At 41.4% G+C, this 15987-nt stretch overlaps 1 protein-coding gene across 1 annotated transcript in view; it reads left to right on the forward strand.

Moving 5' to 3' along the window:
* LOC132120899 (arf-GAP with dual PH domain-containing protein 1-like) overlaps nucleotides 1-12786 on the forward strand; it is a 24767-nt gene extending 11981 nt beyond the window's left edge. Inside the window, exons 7-11 of the mRNA XM_059530120.1 lie at nucleotides 9289-9372; nucleotides 10485-10547; nucleotides 10818-10889; nucleotides 12432-12660; nucleotides 12734-12786. Coding sequence (XP_059386103.1) covers nucleotides 9289-9372; nucleotides 10485-10547; nucleotides 10818-10889; nucleotides 12432-12660; nucleotides 12734-12762 — 477 coding nt within the window. The 3' untranslated portion in view covers nucleotides 12763-12786. The remainder of the gene's footprint in view (nucleotides 1-9288; nucleotides 9373-10484; nucleotides 10548-10817; nucleotides 10890-12431; nucleotides 12661-12733) is intronic.
* Nucleotides 12787-15987: the final 3201 nt, after the last annotated feature.

Raw genomic sequence — 15987 nt, forward strand, 5'->3', positions numbered from 1 at the left:
AATGACAAACACACACAACACAATTACCAAAATGTTACAATGAAAATGGAAACATAAAAATGTATCTAAAATAATAGTATATCAATAATACTAAAATATCATTGCTTTTCCCCAATGCTTATTACATTTGTTTTCGATTGCTAAACGACAGTGGGTACAACTGGAGTCACATGTGCAAAACTCTAACTACAGTCTGCACAGCAGCTCATGTGGACCAAACTCCACAGTTCGTTTTTCATTGCTTGAACACAGTTTTCCAAACTCTACACACTTATCCCACGACTTTAACCACAACCTGCACAACACTGTGGATTTACAGCACTTTGTTCAAATGCTAACACACTGCTGTCAAAACTGTGAAGCACACATTCAAAACAAAGAGATTTCAAACACTGCTGATTGTTATTTCAGGATTAGCCCTGAAAATTATTTGTTCGAATTACAGTTTGTACTTTTAGTTTCTACCTTTTTTCTCATTACTGTAATTCTGAAAAATTACTGCAGACTATTGAAGCATGTCCTTTTCGGACATGTTGGTTTCATATTATTATCATTAATTGTTTGGTTTGTTTGTCTTTTTATTATTTTTTTTATTACTTGTTTTATGTTTATGTTCGAAATAAAGAATTCAGTCATTCATTCCTTCAAACTGCTAATTTTCATTTACCTTAAAGAATTATGTTCTAAAAATGTAAATAAATCATGTGAAAGAATGTCACTCTTTTCTTTGAAGAAAATATGACTTTGTATGAAGTCACTGAAATTGTTCAAACTGTAAAGAGAGTATATTCTCACTTTTGTGTTCTGAGTGACGGTGTGTGTTATCTCAGCGAGGATCGTGTGTGGTGTTTCTCCTCTCGGTGTGTTCTGAGTGACGGTGTGTGTTATCTCAGCGAGGGTCGTGTGTGGTGTTTCTCCTCTCGGTGTGTTCCGAGTGACGGTGTGTGTTATCTCAGTGAGGGTTGTGTGTGGTGTTTCTCCTCTCGGTGTGTTCCGAGTGACTGTGTGTGTTATCTCAGCGAGGCGTGTGTGTGGTGTTTCTCCTCTCGGTGTGTTCCGAGTGATGGTGTGTGTTATCTCAGCGAGGGTCGTGTGTGGTGTTTCTCCTCTCGGTGTGTTCCGAGTGACGGTGTGTGTTATCTCAGTGAGGCGTGTGTGTGGTGTTTCTCCTCTCGGTGTGTTCCGAGTGACGGTGTGTGTTATCTCAGTGAGGCGTGTGTGTGGTGTTTCTCCTCTCGGTGTGTTCCGAGTGACGGTGTGTGTTATCTCAGCGAGGGTTGTGTGTGGTGTTTCTCCTCTCGGTGTGTTCTGAGTGAGAGTGTTCTGAGCGAGGGTTGTGTGTGGTGTTTCTCCTCTCGGTGTGTTCCGAGTGACGGTGTGTGTTATCTCAGCGAGGGTTGTGTGTGGTGTTTCTCCTCTCGGTGTGTTCCGAGTGACGGTGTGTGTTATCTCAGCGAGGGTCGTGTGTAGTGTTTCTCCTCTCTGTGTATTCCGAGTGACGGTGTGTGTTATCTCAGTGAGGGTCGTGTGTGGTGTTTCTCCTCTCAGTGTGTTCTGAGTGACGGTGTGTGTTATCTCAGCGAGTGTCGTGTGTAGTGTTTCTCCTCTCGGTGTATTCCGAGTGACGGTGTGTGTTATCTCAGCGAGGGTTGTGTGTGGTGTTTCTCCTCTCGGTGTGTTCCGAGTGAGAGTGTGTGTTATCTCAGTGAGGGTTGTGTGTGGTGTTTCTCCTCTCGGTGTGTTCTGAGTGACGGTGTGTGTTATCTCAGTGAGGGTCGTGTGTAGTGTTTCTCCTCTCGGTGTGTTCTGAGTGATGGTGTGTGTTATCTCAGTGAGGGTTGTGTGTGGTGTTTCTCCTCTCGGTGTGTTCTGAGTGACGGTGTGTGTTATCTCAGTGAGGGTTGTGTGTGGTGTTTCTCCTCTCGGTGTGTTCCGAGTGACGGTGTGTGTTATCTCAGTGAGGGTTGTGAGTGGTGTTTCTCCTTCTCGGTGTGTTCTGAGTGACGGTGTGTGTTATCTCAGCGAGGGTCGTGTGTGGTGTTTCTCCTCTCGATGTGTTCTGAGTGAGAGTGTGTGTTATCTCAGCGAGGGTCGTGTGTGGTGTTTTTCCTCTCGGTGTGTTCTGAGTGACGGTGTGTGTTATCTCAGTGAGGGTCGTGTGTAGTGTTTCTCTTCTCGGTGTGTTCTGAGTGACGGTGTGTGTTATCTCAGTGAGGGTTGTGTGTGGTGTTTCTCCTCTCGGTGTGTTCCGAGTGACGGTGTGTGTTATCTCAGTGAGGGTTGTGTGTGGTGTTTCTCCTCTCGGTGTGTTCTGAGTGACGGTGTGTGTTATCTCAGTGAGGGTTGTGTGTGGTGTTTCTCCTTCTCGGTGTGTTCTGAGTGACGGGGTGTGTTATCTCAGTGAGGGGTGTGTGTGGTGTTATTCCTCTCGGTGTGTTCTGAGTGACGGTGTGTGTTATCTCAGCGAGGGTTGTGTGTGGTGTTTCTCCTCTCGGTGTGTTCTGAGTGACGGTGTGTGTTATCTCAGCGAGGGTCGTGTGTAGTGTTTCTCCTCTCGGTGTGTTCTGAGTGACGGTGTGTGTTATCTCAGTGAGGGGTGTGTGTGGTGTTTCTCCTCTCGGTGTGTTCAGAGTGACGGTGTGTGTTATCTCAGCGAGGGTTGTGTGTGGTGTTTCTCCTCTCGGTGTGTTCTGAGCGAGGGTTGTGTGTGGTGTTTCTCCTCTCGGTGTGTTCTGAGCGAGGGTTGTGTGTAGTGTTTCTCCTCTCTGTGTGTTCCGAGTGACGGTGTGTGTTATCTCAGTGAGGGTCGTGTGTAGTGTTTCTCCTCTCGGTGTGTTCTGAGTGACGGTGTGTGTTATCTCAGCGAGGGTCGTGTGTAGTGTTTCTCCTCTCGGTGTGTTCTGAGTGACGGTGTGTGTTATCTCAGCGAGGGTCGTGTGTAGTGTTTCTCCTCTCGGTGTGTTCTGAGTGACGGTGTGTGTTATCTCAGCGAGGGTCGTGTGTAGTGTTTCTCCTCTCGGTGAGTTCCGAGTGACGGTGTGTGTTATCTCAGCGAGGGTCGTGTGTAGTGTTTCTCCTCTCGGTGTGTTCTGAGTGACGGTGTGTGTTATCTCAGCGAGGGTCGTGTGTAGTGTTTCTCCTCTCGGTGTGTTCTGAGTGACGGTGTGTGTTATCTCAGCGAGGGTCGTGTGTAGTGTTTCTCCTCTCGGTGAGTTCCGAGTGACGGTGTGTGTTATCTCAGCGAGGGTCGTGTGTAGTGTTTCTCCTCTCTGTGTGTTCCGAGTGACGGTGTGTGTTATCTCAGTGAGGGTCGTGTGTAGTGTTTCTCCTCTCGGTGTGTTCCGAGTGACGGTGTGTGTTATCTCAGTGAGGGTCGTGTGTAGTGTTTCTCCTCTCGGTGTGTTCTGAGTGACGGTGTGTGTTATCTCAGCGAGGGTTGTGTGTAGTGTTTCTCCTCTCGACGTGTCCTGAGTGACGGTGTTTGTTATCTCAGTGAGGGTTGTGTGTGGTGTTTCTCCTCTCTGTGTGTTCTGAGTGACGGTGTTTGTTATCTCAGTGAGGGTTGTGTGTGGTGTTTCTCCTCTCGGTGTGTTCTGAGTGACGGTGTTTGTTATCTCAGTGAGGGTTGTGTGTGGTGTTTCTCCTCTCGGTGTGTTCTGAGTGACGGTGTGTGTTATCTCAGTGAGGGTTGTGTGTAGTGTTTCTTTTCTCGGTGTGTTCTGAGTGACGGTGTGTGTTATCTCAGCGAGGGTTGTGTGTGGTGTTTCTCCTCTCAGTGTGTTCTGAGTGACGGTGTGTGTTATCTCAGTGAGGGTTGTGTGTGGTGTTTCTCCTCTCGGTGTGTTCTGAGTGACGGTGTGTGTTATCTCAGTGAGGGTTGTGTGTGGTGTTTCTCCTCTCGGTGTGTTCTGAGTGACGGTGTGTGTTATCTCAGTGAGGGTTGTGTGTGGTGTTTCTCCTCTCAGTGTGTTCTGAGTGACGGTGTGTGTTATCTCAGTGACGGTTGTGTGTGGTGTTTCTCCTCCCGGTGTGTTCCGAGTGACGGTGTGTGTTATCTCAGTGAGGGTTGTGTGTGGTGTTTCTCCTCTCGGTGTGTTCTGAGTGACGGTGTGTGTTATCTCAGCGAGAGGTGTGTGTGGTGTTTCTCCTTCTCGGTGTGTTCTGAGTGACGGGGTGTGTTATCTCAGTGAGGGGTGTGTGTGGTGTTATTCCTCTCGGTGTGTTCTGAGTGACGGTGTGTGTTATCTCAGCGAGGGTTGTGTGTGGTGTTTCTCCTCTCGGTGTGTTCTGAGTGACGGTGTGTGTTATCTCAGCGAGGGTCGTGTGTAGTGTTTCTCCTCTCGGTGTGTTCTGAGTGACGGTGTGTGTTATCTCAGTGAGGGGTGTGTGTGGTGTTTCTCCTCTCGGTGTGTTCAGAGTGACGGTGTGTGTTATCTCAGCGAGGGTTGTGTGTGGTGTTTCTCCTCTCGGTGTGTTCTGAGCGAGGGTTGTGTGTGGTGTTTCTCCTCTCGGTGTGTTCTGAGCGAGGGTTGTGTGTAGTGTTTCTCCTCTCTGTGTGTTCCGAGTGACGGTGTGTGTTATCTCAGTGAGGGTCGTGTGTAGTGTTTCTCCTCTCGGTGTGTTCTGAGTGACGGTGTGTGTTATCTCAGCGAGGGTCGTGTGTAGTGTTTCTCCTCTCGGTGTGTTCTGAGTGACGGTGTGTGTTATCTCAGCGAGGGTCGTGTGTAGTGTTTCTCCTCTCGGTGTGTTCTGAGTGACGGTGTGTGTTATCTCAGCGAGGGTCGTGTGTAGTGTTTCTCCTCTCGGTGAGTTCCGAGTGACGGTGTGTGTTATCTCAGCGAGGGTCGTGTGTAGTGTTTCTCCTCTCGGTGTGTTCTGAGTGACGGTGTGTGTTATCTCAGCGAGGGTCGTGTGTAGTGTTTCTCCTCTCGGTGTGTTCTGAGTGACGGTGTGTGTTATCTCAGCGAGGGTCGTGTGTAGTGTTTCTCCTCTCGGTGAGTTCCGAGTGACGGTGTGTGTTATCTCAGCGAGGGTCGTGTGTAGTGTTTCTCCTCTCTGTGTGTTCCGAGTGACGGTGTGTGTTATCTCAGTGAGGGTCATGTGTAGTGTTTCTCCTCTCGGTGTGTTCTGAGTGACGGTGTGTGTTATCTCAGTGAGGGTTGTGTGTAGTGTTTCTCCTCTCGGTGTGTTCTGAGTGACGGTGTGTGTTATCTCAGCGAGGGTTGTGTGTAGTGTTTCTCCTCTCGACGTGTCCTGAGTGACGGTGTTTGTTATCTCAGTGAGGGTTGTGTGTGGTGTTTCTCCTCTCTGTGTGTTCTGAGTGACGGTGTTTGTTATCTCAGTGAGGGTTGTGTGTGGTGTTTCTCCTCTCGGTGTGTTCTGAGTGACGGTGTTTGTTATCTCAGTGAGGGTTGTGTGTGGTGTTTCTCCTCTCGGTGTGTTCTGAGTGACGGTGTGTGTTATCTCAGTGAGGGTTGTGTGTAGTGTTTCTTTTCTCGGTGTGTTCTGAGTGACGGTGTGTGTTATCTCAGCGAGGGTTGTGTGTGGTGTTTCTCCTCTCAGTGTGTTCTGAGTGACGGTGTGTGTTATCTCAGTGAGGGTTGTGTGTGGTGTTTCTCCTCTCGGTGTGTTCTGAGTGACGGTGTGTGTTATCTCAGCGAGGGTTGTGTGTGGTGTTTCTCCTCTCGGTGTGTTCTGAGTGACGGTGCGTGTTATCTCAGCGAGGGGTGTGTGTGGTGTTTCTCCTCTCAGTGTGTTCTGAGTGACGGTGTGTGTTATCTCAGTGAGGGTTGTGTGTGGTGTTTCTCCTCTCGGTGTGTTCTGAACGAGGGTTGTGTGTTATCTCAGTGAGGGTTGTGTGTGGTGTTTCTCCTCTCGGTGTGTTCTAAGTGACGGTGTGTGTTATCTCAGCGAGGGTTGTGTGTGGTGTTTCTCCTCTCGGTGTGTTCCGAGTGACGGTGTGTGTTATCTCAGCGAGGGGTGTGTGTGGTGTTTCTCCTCTCGGTGTGTTCTGAGTGACGGTGTGTGTTATCTCAGCGAGAGGTGTGTGTGGTGTTTCTCCTCTCGGTGTGTTCTGAGTGACGGTGTGTGTTATCTCAGTGAGGGTTGTGTGTGGTGTTTCTCCTCTCAGTGTGTTCTGAGTGACGGTGTGTGTTATCTCAGTGAGGGTTGTGTGTGGTGTTTCTCCTCTCGGTGTGTTCTGAGTGACGGTGTGTGTTATCTCAGTGAGGGTTGTGTGTGGTGTTTCTCCTCTCAGTGTGTTCTGAGTGACGGTGTGTGTTATCTCAGTGACGGTTGTGTGTGGTGTTTCTCCTCTCGGTGTGTTCCGAGTGACGGTGTGTGTTATCTAAGCGAGGGGTGTGTGTGGTGTTTCTCCTCTCAGTGTGTTCCGAGTGACGGTGTGTGTTATCTCAGTGAAGGGTGTGTGTGGTGTTTCTCCTCTCGGTGTGTTCCGAGTGACGGTGTGTGTTATCTCAGTGAAGGGTGTGTTCCGAGTGACGGTGTGTGTTCTCTCAGCGAGGGTTGTGTGTAGTGTTTCTCCTCTCGGTGTGTTCTGAATGACGGTGTGTGTTATCTCAGCGAGAGTCGTGTGTGGTGTTTCTCCTCTCGGTGTGTTCTGAGTTACGGTGTGTGTTATCTCAGTGAGGGTCGTGTGTAGTGTTTCTCCTCTCGGTGTGTTCTGAGTGACGGTGTGTGTTATCTCAGTGAGGGGTGTGTGTGGTGTTTCTCCTCTCGGTGTGTTCTGAGTGACGGTGTGTGTTATCTCAGCGAGAGTCGTGTGTGGTGTTTCTCCTCTCGGTGTGTTCCGAGTGACGGTGTGTGTTATCTCAGTGAGGGGTGTGTGTGGTGTTTCTCCTCTCGGTGTGTTCTGAGTGACGGTGTGTGTTATCTCAGCGAGAGTCGTGTGTGGTGTTTCTCCTCTCGGTGTGTTCCGAGTGACGGTGTGTGTTATCTCAGTGAGGGGTGTGTGTGGTGTTTCTCCTCTCGGTGTGTTCTGAGTTACGGTGTGTGTTATCTCAGCGAGGGTTGTGTGTGGTGTTTCTCCTCTCGGTGTGTTCTGAGTGACGGTTTGTGTTATCTCAGTGAGGGTCGTGTGTAGTGTTTCTCCTCTCGGTGTGTTCTGAGTGACGGTGTGTGTTATCTCAGTGAGGGTCGTGTGTGGTGTTTCTCCTCTCGGTGTGTTCTGAGTGACGGTGTGTGTTATCTCAGTGAGGCGTGTGTGTGGTGTTTCTCCTCTCGGTGTGTTCCGAGTGACGGTGTGTGTTATCTCAGTGAGGGGTGTGTGTGGTGTTTCTCCTCTCGGTGTGTTCTGAGTGACGGTGTGTGTTATCTCAGTGAGGGGTGTGTGTGGTGTTTCTCCTCTCGGTGTGTTCTGAGTGACGGTGTGTGTTATCTCAGCGAGAGTCGTGTGTGGTGTTTCTCCTCTCGGTGTGTTCCGAGTGACGGTGTGTGTTATCTCAGTGAGGGGTGTGTGTGGTGTTTCTCCTCTCGGTGTGTTCTGAGTGACGGTGTGTGTTATCTCAGCGAGAGTCGTGTGTGGTGTTTCTCCTCTCGGTGTGTTCTGAGTTACGGTGTGTGTTCTCTCAGCGAGGGTTGTGTGTAGTGTTTCTCCTCTCGGTGTGTTCTGAGTGACGGTGTGTGTTATCTCAGCGAGAGTCGTGTGTGGTGTTTCTCCTCTCGGTGTGTTCTGTGTTACGGTGTGTGTTATCTCAGTGAGGGTCGTGTGTAGTGTTTCTCCTCTCGGTGTGTTCTGAGTGACGGTGTGTGTTATCTCAGCGAGAGTCGTGTGTGGTGTTTCTCCTCTCGGTGTGTTCCGAGTGACGGTGTGTGTTATCTCAGTGAGGAGTGTGTGTGGTGTTTCTCCTCTCGGTGTGTTCTGAGTGACGGTGTGTGTTATCTCAGTGAGGGGTGTGTGTGGTGTTTCTCCTCTCGGTGTGTTCTGAGTGACGGTGTGTGTTATCTCAGCGAGAGTCGTGTGTGGTGTTTCTCCTCTCGGTGTGTTCTGAGTTACGGTGTGTGTTATCTCAGCGAGGGTTGTGTGTAGTGTTTCTCCTCTCGGTGTGTTCTGAGTGACGGTGTGTGTTATCTCAGCGAGAGTCGTGTGTGGTGTTTCTCCTCTCGGTGTGTTCCGAGTGACGGTGTGTGTTATCTCAGTGAGGGTTGTGTGTGGTGTTTCTCCTCTCAGTGTGTTCTGAGTGACGGTGTGTGTTATCTCAGTGAGGGGTGTGTGTGGTGTTTCTCCTCTCGGTGTGTTCTGAGTGACGGTGTGTGTTATCTCAGTGAGAGTTGTGTGTGTTGTTTCTCCTCTCGGTGTGTTCTGAGTGACGGTGTGTGTTATCTCAGTGAGGGTTGTGTGTGGTGTTTCTCCTCTCGGTGTGTTCCGAGTGACGGTGTGTGTTATCTCAGTGAGGGGTGTGTGTGGTGTTTCTCCTCTCGGTGTGTTCTGAGTGACGGTGTGTGTTATCTCAGTGAGGGTTGTGTGTGGTGTTTCTCCTCTCGGTGTGTTCCGAGTGACGGTGTGTGTTATCTCAGTGAGGGTTGTGTGTGGTGTTTCTCCTCTCGGTGTGTTCTGAGTGATGGTGTGTGTTATCTCAGTGAGGGGTGTGTGTGGTGTTTCTCCTCTCGGTGTGTTCTGAGTGACGGTGTGTGTTATATCCGTGAGGGTCGTGTGTAGTGTTTGGCTGCGCTGAGTCTGTTTTGAGCCATGTGTTAAGAGTTGTGTTGGTTGGAATGAGTTTTGCAGGTGATGTGAACTGTTTAGCTCAGGTGACTGTTGGTAGTGCAGACTGTAGTTAGAGTTTTGCACACATAGCTCCAGTTGTGCTCACTGATGTTTAGCAATCGAAAAAAAAAAACTGTAATACTGTCCTGCTGTAGTCAGATGTGTGTAAACTGTGTCTGCTAGCTGCAGATGAGTGTGTTCGGCTCATGTGTTGTGTGTGTGCTGGAGTAGATGATGTTCTGCTGTGTTGGTCAATATAACACTTCCACCACGAACATCAGGGGTTTGAGCTCTAAAAACAATCTTCCTCTTTCACCACACGCTGCGCTTCATCATGCAGACGAGCATTTATCATTCCTCAGAACCTGACACTAATCACATCTCGAGATATAAAGAGGAAGAGTGAGAGCTTGATCTACTGAAGGATCAACACTGCTTTGGCGCTCAGAAGAGATGGAGAGATATTTTCATGTGTGGAGGTCAAACTGAAGTTATTGCATCATGAAGCAACCTCTGCTGGCCACAGAGAAACACTGCAAAACCTCAGTGTGTGTGTGTGTGTGCAGGAAATGGTGGACTGGTTCACTGCGATCCGAGCAGCCCGCTTTCATTACCAGAAGGTGGCATTTCCTGGAGCTAATGATGAGGACGTATGTGAATCACATTTCTTCCAGCAACTCACACATAAAAATCAGTTATGAGTTATTGTGAACATTTTCTTCTACTGCATGTTAATCTTGTAAAAAACTAATGAAATTTAGTTAAACAGCAGAGAATCAAAAAAACATTTTCAGAGAATACACTAGCAGTCAAAAGTTTTTGAATAGTAAGATTTTTAATGTTTTTTAAAAGACATCTCTTCTGCTCACCAAGCTTACTTTTTTATATCAGAAATACAGCAAAACAGTAATATTGTGAAATATTATTCTAATGTAAATCAGCTGTTTTCTGTGTGAATCTGTGTTAAAGTGTAATTTATTTCTGTGATGCTCCGCTGTATTTTCAGCATCATTCCTCCAGTCTTCAGTGTCACATGATCTTCAGAAATCATGAAAATATGATGATTTACTGCTCGAGAAACATTTCTGATTATTATTTATATTCAAAACATTTTGGGGGGATTCTTTGATGATTAAAAACATCCAAAGATCAGCATTTATCTGAAAGTAAAAGCTTTTGTAACATTATACACTCTACCATTCAAAAGCTTGGAGTCAGTATAATTTTTATTTTTTGGGAAATAAATTATAAAAAATAATACTTTCATTTAGCAAGAATGCTTTAAATTGATCAAAAGCGATGATAAAGAAATGTATAATGTTGCAAAAGATTTCTATTTCAGATAAACGATAATTCACATAGAAAACAGCTTTAAATTGTAATAATATTTAACATTTTTTATTGTTTTTATTTATTATTAAATAAATGTAGCCTGGGTGAGCAGAAGAGACTTCTTTAAAAACTTTTGACTGATTTTTAAAGCTTTATAATTGTTTTAAAGCATACTTTTAACAATTTTAATACGGATAACTATTGTAAACTATGGTAAACTTGACTTGAAGCCTTTATCTATAATGCATTATCAAATTATTTTTAATGCATTAATTGTGCCTAGTAATGCATCTTATAAATTTGTTAAAGCTGATATAGAATAAAGGATTCATTATGAACATTTGTAATATCCGTGCATGTTTAAAGAGCATCCAAACGGTGCTGTATTATTGATATGTTTTCTTGTTGTCTGTGCTTGGTTATGATGTAGCTGGTGCCCAGACTGACCAGGAACTTCATGAAGGAGGGCTTCATGGAGAAAACAGGCCCAAGGGTGTGTGTCTGTTTCAGCAAACATTCAGAAAAGAGATGAAGTCCATCAAATCATGCGAGTTTTCTTCATGCACGATAAATCCTTTGAAGTGAAATCAATGATTCATATGCTTTTCTGTGTTTATTTGGTAATAAGGCAGATAATTTCCAGTCAGCTGGTCATCATCACAAAGTCAAGTCCTCAGGGATGATAGTGACCTGCTGACTGGACATCATCTCGTCCTAATGCCGTTCTTCACATTGATTCAAGCTGGAGTCCTCTCTCTTTTAGCACACAGAGGGCTTTAAGAAAAGATGGTTTACCATGGATGATAGGAGACTGATGTACTTTAAAGATCCCTTGGTGAGCACAAGTTGATATTTAGTCTTTTTTTTTCTTGTTGCATTCAATTTCCAAAATGTCAATTGTTATATGGTATTTTATTAGAATATACAGCCATTTATTTTTCTTTTTATTATAATAGTACATGTTAAATATAGTACTACATTAGTATATTATTCTATATGTTAACTACTAAAATCTGATCATATTAATGTTTTAAATAATTTTCAATATCATTTTTTTAAATAAAATGTTATATCCTATAATTATTTTTTAACTTTTTTGATTATGTTAATAATATAAATATTATCTAACATGTAGTACTACATTTAACATATATTATAATGAAATATAATACAATTTTAAAATAAAATGTATATTTATTTTCTAGATTTTTTACTACATAAAATATATATTTATAAAATAAAATATGAGAATAAATGTCTGTAGGAATATATTTATTTAATTAATTTTTTAGTATATTTTATTATATTACATTACATTAAATATTATTTAGTTATATATTAATTAATGTTACATGAAGTACTATTAAATACAATTCTAGTCAAATGTAATATTCTATCATTTATTTGTCTTTTATATTGTATTAGATTAGATCGATAATATAATGTAATATAATACATTATCAATTATTTATTAATTTTATTTGATTATTTTATATTAGTAGGTGACATGTAGCACTACATTTAACATAAAAAATAATAAAATATAGTAAAATTTTTTAATAAAAATTATTTTAAATATTATTATATTTTACTACATTAGTATGTTAAATGTAGTAGTATATTTATTATATACTCATGCAACATAATGAAATATAATCTAATATTTTATAAATATATATTTATTTTTTAATGGTTTATTATATTATATTATATTATATTATATTATATTATATTATATTATATTATATTATATTATATTATATTATATTTTGTACTACATAAAATATATATTTATAAAATATAATATAAGGAAAATTTTTAAATATCTGTATAAATATATTTATTTAATACATTTTTTATTATATTTTATTACATTACATGATATATATTATTTAGTTATTTATTAGTTAATGTTACACGTAGTACTATTAAATATAATTTTTGTAAAAGATAATATTCTATCATTTACGTTTTTTATATTGTATTAGATTAGATTGATAATATAATACAATATAAATGACTGATTTATTTTATTAGATTATTTTATATTAGTATGTGACATGTAATACTACATTTAACATAAAAAATTATTAAAAATAATACAATTTGAATAAACAACAATAACAATATTAATTTAAATATTATTACATTATATTTTACTACTATATTAGTAATGTCGAATGTAGTAGTATATTTATTATATACATATGCAACATAATTAAATACAAACTAATATATTTTTATAAATATATATTTATTTTTATTTTTTAATTGTTATATTACATTACATTACATTACATTTTATTGCATTGAATCTTATTGCATTGCATTACATTAGATTGCATTGCATTGCATTGTATTATTTTCCCTGTGATAGGATGCATACGCACGTGGCGAGGTGTTCATCGGCAGTAAGGAGAACAGGTACACCGTGGTCTCTGGACTTCCGGCCTCCATCCAGGGATACCACTGGAAGTACGGGATCACCATTGGAACGCCGGACAGGAAGTTCCTGTTTGCTTGTGAAACCGAGGCAGAGCAGAAGGACTGGATTGCAGCCTTTCAGAGAGTCGTCAACCGCCCCATGATGCCGCAGGAGTACGCAGGTACATAAACACACTGAAACAATACAAAGAAACGCATCGGCATCGACTGACTGCATTCGGTTTCTCTCTGCAGTTGAGGCTCATTTCAAGCACAAGCCTTGATGCTGGCTGTGAACCGGCCTGTGTGTTTGCTGCAGGAGCGATGGACTGGACAATGAGCAGCTATTCTGTCTCAGGATGCGAGCACAAGAACCGACCCTTCCTCTCTCGACCTAGGACTGACCGGACTGTGCTGAAGACGGCTTCATCGTGAGGCTCACTTATAACCAAAGCAGCGTCCCGGGTGCCAGCTACTGTATAAATATGGCATGTGAATGATGTAAACATAACATTTAATCACAAGTACTAAACACCACAGCGCGTTTTGACTGCTCTTATTTATTGGACTTTCCAAGCTGTGAGTCTTAGTGGATCCTCAGACACTACACAACACTGCTCCGAGTGACTTTCTGATCATTACTGATCATTTCAGTGTGTGGAAACCCTGTAAGGACAGCTGTGTGATCAGTATACACTACACACTGCTTCTGCTGTCTGTGCAGGGTGCGTCCTGTATGTCTGATGATTTATACACATCTTAAACACAGTTCTTGATTTATCCTCCTCCACTAGGTGGAAGCATATCACAGATTAAGATGCATGCGCTCATCTCTGTTTCTTTTTATGCAGAATAGGTTGATATTAGCCATAAACTGATATATCGGCCGATATTTGGCCATTTTGAGATTATCGGCTGAAAACCAAGTTCACTTGAATGAATACGACTAGTGATAGTTCCCCTTATCTTAGTCAATAGGGACACTATATTTAAGCCTAAATGTAAGATTTACTGTATGTATTTGAATTGCATATAAAATTAGGATTATACAGGTTTAGCATTAACAAACCTAATACACTTAAGGTGATGCATATTTGTCAGTCACACATAAATTGAAATTCTGTAATAGTACTAATAAACTGAATGTGTTTATAACCAGGTTTATATAATTATTAATAAATCCAATTTGTTTAAATAGCTTAACTGCATAAATGTGATTGAATTCTCACATTTATGCATATTACAATAGATTGCATTTCGAAAGAGCTGCTTAAATAAAATAAAAAGATGCAAATATTTATTAATAAACTATGATTTTTGCATTCAGAAATCCGACCTGAACTGACAAATACAGAATGCATCACATTTGTTTATGTTAAATCCAATTTTTTCCGCACTTCAAATACATAAATACAACATTTAGGTCTAAATATTTTGATGCAAACTAAGCATCCATGTAATTATATATATATGTAATTATTAAATTGCATTGTGTATGTATGATTCTTGATTTCAGCCAGACTACATCTGTTGAAGAATGCATTAGAATGGTCTACAGATTTGAGGATATGGATATGAATGGTGTTATAATAATCTGATCCATATCACAGGTTATGATGCTATTCAGGTCTTTTTCTTCTGATTTGTTTCAGATAAGAGTTAGTGAATGTTTACCAACTAAAACGTATCATGGTATTACCACAGGTTTGTTATTGGGTCTGTGATAATGACTGTCTGACTGTACGTTATCAGCTTATTATACAGCTACTTAAATAAATAAGTGCACATGAAATATTGACTTGAGTTGAAATTATTTTCTTTTGTGATTGACCAAAATAACAACGGGTTTGTTGAACATTTGTTAGTTGAAGCTAAAGTAACTGAATTAATGAATTTAATGAAAGACATTACACTGCATTGAAAATACATATCGTACAGTTAACAGTTAAAAAAAATAATAATAATGCGCCGCTCCGAATAGATCTATATCAAAAATAATGTAACTAAGAACCCTATAACAGTATCTCCTTAAATTAAATGAATATTAACTGTATATGTTTCTTTGAAGGTAATATTTCTTAAGGGAGTTTTTGAAACCATACAGAGTGTTTTGTTGTTTAATAGTATTTGGGAGAGAGGTCCATTCACACATTGCTCTATACCTTACTGAACGTTGAATTGATTTGGTTTTTACTATTGGTCAAATAAAACTACCTCCTACTGCATGCCTCGTTGGATTATAATGTGTATCTGTACTGAAAGATAGTTTTGCATGTAAAGTTAAAGGTGTTTTGTTTGTTATAACATTATATAAAAATACCATTAGTGAATACAGCGATCTATTTTTAACTTTAAACCATGAGAGGCTTTCATGCATTTTGTCAACATTTGATCTAAACCCACATGAGAGAGCCAGACGTGCAGCTTTATTCTGGATAACTTGTAGTTTTGTATTTAAATCACCAATATCAGTACAGTGGAATCATCAGCAAACATTGAAATGCTTGCTTTATCTAAAACAGTTGGAAGATCATTGGTAAAGATTGTGTAGAGGAGCGGCCCAAGACAACGCCCTGTTCCACGGCCCTCACCTTTGAAAAGCTTCCATTAAAGTAAACTAATTGTCTTCTGTCTGACAAATAACTTTCCTTCCATAATAATGTGGTTTGTGAAAAACCATAATATTTAGTTTTTTTAACAGTAAGTCGTGGTCAATTATATCTCATGCTGCAGTGAAATCAAGCATTACAACACCTGTTATTTTCCTCTCCTCCATATCCTTGTACCAGTCATCAACCGTCTGAGTCAAAGCAGTGGCTGTTGAGTGTTTTCCTCTATGTGCATGCTGAAAAGTTGTGATTAAATCATTATAAATACAATAAGACTGAATCTGTTCATAAACAATGCTTTCCATTATTTTACCGAGAATTGGTAATTAACTTATTGGTCTACTGTTTGGCCCAGAGAAAGGCATTTTCTTATTTTTCGGTATTGGTACAACTTTACATATTTTCCATGCTTGTAGACATATATTATCCGTAAAACACAAATTAGTTATATGAGCAATAATAGGAGCAATGATTGAGACTATTGGCTTCAGCAACTTCAGTTCAAGGAAATCAACGCCAGGTGGATTGTTTTTACAATTCGTACGTTATTCCACTTTAGAACCACTGACACTCTTAAATTTAAAGCTACATGTTTTATCTTCCATCATTTTATTTATCAATATATTTGATAAATCTGTCTTGTATGGCTGTGTAGTATTTTTAAGTTTATTTATTTTATTTATGAAACAATCATTAAGATGATTCGCTATATCACTTGGTTTAGTAAAACATTCACCTTCATATTCTAACCCTGAAGTCATCCTAGGTGTGTGTGTGTGTGTGTGTGTGTGTGTGTGTGTGTGTGTGTGTGAGTGTGTGTGTGTGTGTGTGTGTGTGTGAGTGTGTGTGTGTGTGTGTGTGTGTGTGTGAGAGTGTGTTTGTGTATGTGTGTGTGTGTGT

Source organism: Carassius carassius, chromosome 39 (genome assembly GCF_963082965.1).
Source record: "Carassius carassius chromosome 39, fCarCar2.1, whole genome shotgun sequence".
Taxonomy (NCBI): domain Eukaryota; kingdom Metazoa; phylum Chordata; class Actinopteri; order Cypriniformes; family Cyprinidae; genus Carassius; species Carassius carassius.